This window comes from Littorina saxatilis, linkage group LG2 (genome assembly GCF_037325665.1).
Source record: "Littorina saxatilis isolate snail1 linkage group LG2, US_GU_Lsax_2.0, whole genome shotgun sequence".
NCBI lineage: Eukaryota > Metazoa > Mollusca > Gastropoda > Littorinimorpha > Littorinidae > Littorina > Littorina saxatilis.
Window position 1 is genome coordinate 91893929 of NC_090246.1, and position 7500 is coordinate 91901428.

General features: G+C 43.2%; 1 protein-coding gene across 1 annotated transcript in view; it reads right to left on the reverse strand.

Moving 5' to 3' along the window:
• LOC138960149 (uncharacterized) overlaps nucleotides 1–7500 on the reverse strand; it is a 79203-nt gene that overhangs the window by 27952 nt on the left and 43751 nt on the right. Inside the window, exons 14-18 of the mRNA XM_070331908.1 lie at nucleotides 5959–6203; nucleotides 5433–5564; nucleotides 4162–4320; nucleotides 2787–3137; nucleotides 919–1266 (exon numbers count right to left, since the gene is read on the reverse strand). Of these exons, the coding sequence (XP_070188009.1) occupies nucleotides 919–1266; nucleotides 2787–3137; nucleotides 4162–4320; nucleotides 5433–5564; nucleotides 5959–6203 (1235 nt within the window). The remainder of the gene's footprint in view (nucleotides 1–918; nucleotides 1267–2786; nucleotides 3138–4161; nucleotides 4321–5432; nucleotides 5565–5958; nucleotides 6204–7500) is intronic.

Genomic DNA, 7500 nt, shown 5'->3' on the forward strand with positions numbered 1-7500 from the left:
CACACACAAGACAGAAGTCGCAGCACAGGCTTCATGTCTCACCCAGTCACATTATTCTGACACCGGACCAACCAGTCCTAGCACTAACCCCATAATGCCAGACGCCAGGCGGAGCAGCCACTAGATTGCCAACTTTAAAGTCTTTGGTATGACCCGGCTGGCCGGGGTTCGAACCCACGACCTCCCGATCACGGGGCGGACGCCTTACCACTAGGCCAACCGCTCACACGTGTGTAGCCTATATCATGTAATATAAGGTCGTGTCAAACTGCTGTCAGGCAGGGACCTACTTTTCCCATGCTCGTGGTGATAAAGTCACAGAGACAAACGTCATTTTCGAAAAACGTTTGAGTTTGTTGTTAATTCCTCTTCGATCGCATTTCAATATTCAAAATACAACTCGTGTAAATCTGGTGTATCACACAGCAAGCCATGTAGTATTTTCTATGTATCATACTTCTTTGTGACGATGTTGCTTTGCTTTGTTATGGGATATAGATCAGTTTCACCTTTGACCACACAACTCCAGCCTCCCTCCCTCCTAAAAATATTCAAAAACGAGCAAGTACCATCCATAAAGGGATGATGAATAGGAGAGCATTAGCAAAGTGGACTGTAAAAATGAATGAAGATTAAAAAAAAGAAAATGTAGTGGCAAAGACATTACCGTTCTTAGTTCTCCTGATGAGCTTTTCTCTATACTTCTATCAATGTCTTGCCACTGTTTCTATTCTGGTCTGTTATTGCTTTCAAAGAATGGTCTGTTATTGCTTTCAAAGAATGGTCTGTTATTGCTTTCAAAGAAAGGTCTGTGAAGCGAGAAGCCCCTACACATCTTCTCCTTCTCTTTCTCCAGAGTTTCACATCAAGACCCAAGAAGCATGGTCTACTTCCCCATTCAGGCGGAAAGCTTCTCACCCTCAAGTCGCTGAGACATCCAAGGTAGCTCTCGCGGGAAAACACCATCCAGGGCAGCTGCTGGTAGTTGGGGTATCCAGCCACGTACATGGTCCCCAGGTTAGTGGGCAGTCTCTCTCCACTGGTCAAGTCCATCTTCTCGCGGACACCGTCCACCCTCAGGTCCACGTGGGAGCCGTAGAATCGCATCTCCACCTCATGAGCTTGACCGTCCGACACGATCTTCTGGGAGAAGGGGGTACGGGTGTCTCGCCTGCCGAAGTTGTGCACGAAGAAGAGACGTCCATCAACCAGCTCCACGGCAATGTACTCACTGCCAGCATTGCCAGCGAAGAGAACCAGGCCGTTCTGTGACAGGGAGAAATATGATGAGGTTTTGTTGGAATAGGAACAAGAGAACCAGTCCGTTCTGTGACAGGGAGAAATATGATGAGGTTTTGTTGGAATAGGAACAAGAGAACCAGTCCGTTCTGTGACAGGGAGAAATATGATGAGGTTTTGTTGGAATAGGAAGAAGAGAAGCAGGCCGTTCTGTGACAGGGAGAAATATGATGAGGTTTTGTTGAAATAGGAAGAAGAGAACCAGGCCGTTCTGTGACAGGGAGAAATATGATGAGGTTTTGTTGGGATAGGAACAAGAGAACCAGGCCGTTCTGTGACAGGGAGAAATATGATGAGGTTTTGTTGGAATAGGAACAAGAGAACCAGGCCGTTCTGTGACAGGGAGAAATATGATGAGGTTTTGTTGGAATAGGAACAAGAGACTGCAGGTGCAAGGAACAATAACTAGATAACAATGAAAATGTACTACCAGAAACATGGACAATAAAATGAAATAAAACATGATTCATTATTTGGTTTAAAAAAAAACATTTGCTGGGAGAAATGAGGTTTTGGTGGGTTGCTGGATAACTGACTGACTATTATTGTTTAACGTCGTCCTCTTAGACCAACTGGTCTATATTGGGACAGGTATTAGTAATACGCTGAAGATATGGTGTGATACTTTGATTCAAACAAGCCCGCTGTGGCTGTTTTCTTCGACACACCAGCATTGGGTTTGTCTCGTCAAAGTATCGAAATACGATCATGATAATCAGAGACGAGAGATGATGCATGCGTGTCTTCGTGTTTTCCAAGCCCTGAGACTTTCGCTGTCAACGTGGGATCTTTTTCGTGCGCATGTGTGCACACGGGGGTGTTCGGACACCGAAGAGAGTCTGCACAAAGTTGACTCCGAGAAATAAATCTCTCGCCGAACGTGGGGATCGTTGCTGGATGCTGTGATAGGGAGGAATATATGATGATGAGGTTTTGGTGGGTTGATGAATGCTATGACAGGGAGAAATGTTATGAGGTTTTGGTTGGTTGCTGGGTGGTGTCACAGGGAAACATGATAAGGTTTTGGTGGGTTGATGGATGCTGTGAAGGTAAAAGTGAGAGTGAACATGACATTTTTTTTCCCGTGATCGCGTATTCTGGATGCTTTGAAGTATAAACTAGAGCAGACAGGAGACTGACAGATGGACAGATGCAAAACCAGGTGGAAAAACAGACAGACAACGATGGATATATGAATAGATATAGGGACAGAGAGTAAGACAAAAAGGAGGAAGGGAAGAAGACTGGAAGATGAAAAAGAATAATTTACATCCAAAACGAAACAACGAAATAAAAAGAGATTTAAAAAAAAAGAGCAAGAAAGAAATAAAGAAAGAAATAGAGGAAATACGAATTTTATTCACAAGCCAAAATCTCATAAAAAAATAGCACACACAAATATCATTAAACACCACACAAACCACACTTCAAAAGCATAACATCTCTCACACACGTAAACACGCCCCTGTAAACAAACCAGCCCATACCTGATTGATAGTCTTGAAGTTAAAAGAAACACTGCTGCCGGACTTCATAGTAACGGCCGGCACCGGCATGACCACTCCTCTCTGGACGATGGTCACTGACGTCGTGCGCGGGGCAGGTCGCGGAGTTGGTCTGGGCGTTGGCCTAGGGGTAGGGGGGTAGGTGACGGGGGGTCGTCTGGTTGTGATGGGGAGTGGGACGTAGGTCCCGCCACCCCCGCCGGGAACGAAGGGGCTTGGGATGGTGATGACGTTGACTTTCCCTGTGGCCGAGCCCTCAGAGAGCTGAGTGATGAGGTTGACCTCGTTACGGTAGATACGCTGTCCGTCGCGTTTTGTGGTCACGTAGATCACCTGGAAAAAAGGGAAGCACAAGGTGATGAAGCAACACAAATTTAACCAAAAAGGAGGAGGAAGCAGAATAACATAGACCAGAAGCCTATCATAATAGAAGCACCTTACTGCTATTACCGCCAATGAACAGTGTTATCTACTTGTAGTATTTCATTCACTTGTGCATAGACTTATAACGAGAACATCTTCTAGCTGCCTAATTTTAACATATATAGTACAACGAGACGTTCAACACTGTGAACACAAGACAACACTGACTTGGACTTATACCTCGTACTATAGATCTTGCAGAACGAGCAGCATTTAATTCCACAAGCCACTGTCATCCGCTGTCGTCTTTTGGGCCCTCTAAACAAACCTGCCAGCTTAAAGCAACATAAATTTAACCAAAACAGGCGGAAGAGGAAGGATAATATAGACTAATAACGAGGACATAAAAGGTATTTCCATCCTCTAGCTTGGGCTCTCTTGACAAAGCTGCCAGCTTGGAGCAAAATTGTTTGTTTGTTTGTTTGCTTAACGCCCAGCCGACCACGAAGGGCCATATCAGGGCGGTGCTGCTTTGACATTTAACGTGCGCCACACACAAGACAGAAGTCGCAGCACAGGCTTCATGTCTCACCCAGTCACATTATTCTGACACCGGACCAACCAGTCCTAGCACTAACCCCATAATGCCAGACGCCAGGCGGAGCAGCCACTAGATTGCCAATTTTAAAGTCTTAGGTATGACCCGGCCGGGGTTCGAACCCACGACCTCCCGCTCACTGGGCGTACGCCTTACCACTAGGCCACCGTGTTGGAGCAAAATAAATGTAACCAAAAAAGGTGGAGAGGAAGAATAACAGAGACTGATAACGAGGAAATAAAAGCCATTTTTTATCCTCTGTCCTCTGTTGGGCCCAACAGACAAATGCTGCTAGCTTGGAGCAACAAAAATGTCACCAAACAAAGTGGAGGACGTAGGATAACGAGGAAATAAAAGCCATCTGTATCCTCTGTCCTTGACCTTGCTCACACTCACCTCAGCGACACCGCCATCGAAGTTGCTCCTGACGTTTCCATTGGTCCGGTCAAAGGTGTTAGGTGTTCCGCCAAGCCATACCTCCGCTGCGGTCAGGAACTGGACATCGTCCGTGAAGATGTACTCCTCTTGGTGGTCATCGTCCACTGTTAAACGGATCTGACAGAAGAATGGGTACATGGATGACACAGACACTAAAGCATGTTTAAGGAAACAAGGGTAAGTTGGAAACTACTACAGCGGAACTCCCCTTTTAAGAACTCCAAATATCTGAGATAATAAGGTTTAAAATGAGTTTTTATATGTGACCCTCCACCACGGAATGAGTCGCATGTCACCTCGGGCGGTTCTGCGCTAGGCTTATATAACTCCGGGGAGTGTCTGGTAACAGTGTGAGGGTCACCTTAGTCACAGGCTTATAACTCAAACAGTTTTCGCTCTTTTCTAAAACGGTTTTCACCACTGAATAGAGCATAAAAAACTCTTTAGGAAAATGTAAAAATATGAAAATCATGCAAAGGTGACATGCGACTCATTTCGTGGTGGAGGGTCACATATGGGGGTAAATTTAGTGAGGTTATTAACAGAAAATCGGGGAGAACCGGGTCTTAACTGGGAGGGAGTCTTACATTAAAGGGTCGTAAATACGGGACCTCGAGTTCCATTGTATCTCATATATACGGCCCCAAGACAACTACCAATGGCTGTTATGCTAAATGGCGAATTAAATTCGTGTTGTTATTCTAACATGAATGAAGAGTGTCTGATGGTGTCTTACGTTAAGGTTGTTAATAATCTCATCAAACAATTAGTGCCATGTGCTTCGTGTATCTTCAGAAACAGGGACTTTGAGAGGAAACGTGTATCTTTTACCATACAATGCATCGAAGCGAAACTAGGTGCAACCCAACTGGGTGGGATGAAGCAGCGGGGTATGGATTATTTAGTTATGAATTAAACTTGATTTATTTTCGGTTAATTTGAAGTGTCGTGTCTCATTATTACATATCTTTTTTGTCGTGTACATCGTAATTTTTTTTTTTTTTTTTTTTTTTTAGAATTCATGTAACCCTGGAGTTTTTTAAAAATGAATATTGACTTGACTTGACTTGGTTGAAATCAAAACAAATCTTAATTCAAACCAATCCGATCTCGCGGCTGCATAATTATATACCCCCCATCTTCTCTTCGTGCATCTCAGTCCTGGTCTTTCATTTGGAAAATGGTTGCAATTTTGATATTTGAAATGTGGCTGTGATGGGACAACTTACTCTGCGTCCATTGCGTCTGATCTTGAGCCTGTGCCAACGGTAGTCATCAAAGCGCCTTCCACTTCGCTTACCAATGTACACTTCATCTGGCCGCCCGTTCTTGTCATCATTCACAAACACCAGATTTCCATCCTGAAAAAAAAAGAATTTTCTGTATTGCAAAAACAATTGAGGTTACCAATCTAAATGGGCAAGTACGACTGCAAAAAAAAAAAAAAAAAAAAAAAACAATACCCCCCCCCCCCCCCAAAAAAAAATATAAATAAAAACCACACACAAAAAAACCAACAACAACACAACATTATAACAAAGACGAATCAGGAACAGAAAAGACCTCACAAGGAGTCCCTAGCATTGCAGAAAGGCTTCAAATAACAAACTTGGTTAAAAAGTGAACTATAAACCAAGTGCGTGCTTGTGTGAGTGTGCGTGTATGTGTGTGTGTGTGTGTGTGAGTGTGCTTGTGTGCGTGTGTGCATACATGCAAGTGTGTGTTCATGCATGCATGTTTTTAATAATAACTAACCTTCATAGCAATATACAGGTTACGCCTGGGTTCTTCATGGAACCAGATGAGGCCATCGGGTTTGTCTGTCAAGAACCAGAAAGAAAACTCCTCCTCTTGTGTGCGAGCAAGGTATTCCGGTGGTAGACGTGCGAAGTCGAACTTGACGTAGGAGGATCCATCCAGACGAATGATAGTGGTCGTTCGACGTCGCTCGCCTGGTCGCACGGCTGTGGGTGGTCTTTGGGTGGTCACTATTCCTGTTTCTGAAATGACACAATGCCAGAAATACTGTCAGGAAGGACATCAATGCATTTGACACACTATTTTTAGTTTAAAAATCCCACAATGCCAGAATTGCTATCAGGAAGGACATCACTGCATATTTGACACACTTTTCCAGTTTCTGAAATGGCACAATGCCAGAAATGCTTTAAAAAGCACAACACTTAATGCAGCAGTAATAAGGGATAATTATTTGTAGTTTTAATTAAAACAGAAATGTGTGATTTAAGTGGATATTAATAAACAGCTGAATAACTACACTGATTGTGTTTACATAATGTACTCCCTTACTTAAAGGCACAGTAAGCCTCCCGTAAATCATCACAGATACTGTCAGGCTTTTACACACAGTATACCGCACTTTCATTTAAACACTCACCGCTTGAGAACATCCTAGGTGCCCTACGTAAAGAGCGAGCAATTTTCAAAGAATTTAATTTTGCGTGGTTTATCTTACCCCTGAGCCATCGTGAACCCGTATGATCCAGTTTCCCTTTTTCACAATGTAGTCGTCAGTTTGTAATTTGAATGCGACTCGATGTGAGCTTATCTGCAATAGCACGTTATTATGTACCTCTGACTAAGTACGAAACAAACGGCTGTGGTTCACAAGAACTCTAGCGATGGCTTTTGACTGTTCAGAGGAACTGGCGATAGGCATAAACCGTCGTCTGCTACGAGAACCACGACCTTGCGTGACCCTGCTTCTGGGCTTTTCTTTTTTCAAACTTTCAAAACTTCGAATTGTACTGATCTTGTCTTGATGAAAAAAGAATTCTTTTATGATTTAAGAATGTTTGTGCAACAAGCTGTCAATTTATTATTTAGATTCTAAAAGTAAGGTCTAGCGCCAAAACGCACCACGGTCTGATTGTCTGAGAGACAATCCGCAAAAATAATTCTTTAAAAATTGCTCGCTCTTTACGTAGGGCACCTAGGATGTTCCCGTTTGGTGAGCGTTCAAATGGAAGGGTGTTTGTACTGTGTGTAAAAGCCTTTAACAGTATAATGCACGGATATTAAATAGACAGGCGGACATGGGACACACGTTGATCAATTGATTGTTAACAATTCGTCTGACATGTTTGTATTTTGTTGGGAAAAAAATGTACAATCTGCTTTCAGTGCGCAGAAAAGATTTCATACCTCAAATAGTTATATGCGTATTATTACTATATTATGCTCACTGTGTACACACACGTATTCTGACTAATTCTTGTACTATTTTGAAATTGACACTAGCAGAACCAACAGTAACTGAATAATGATCCATGTAAC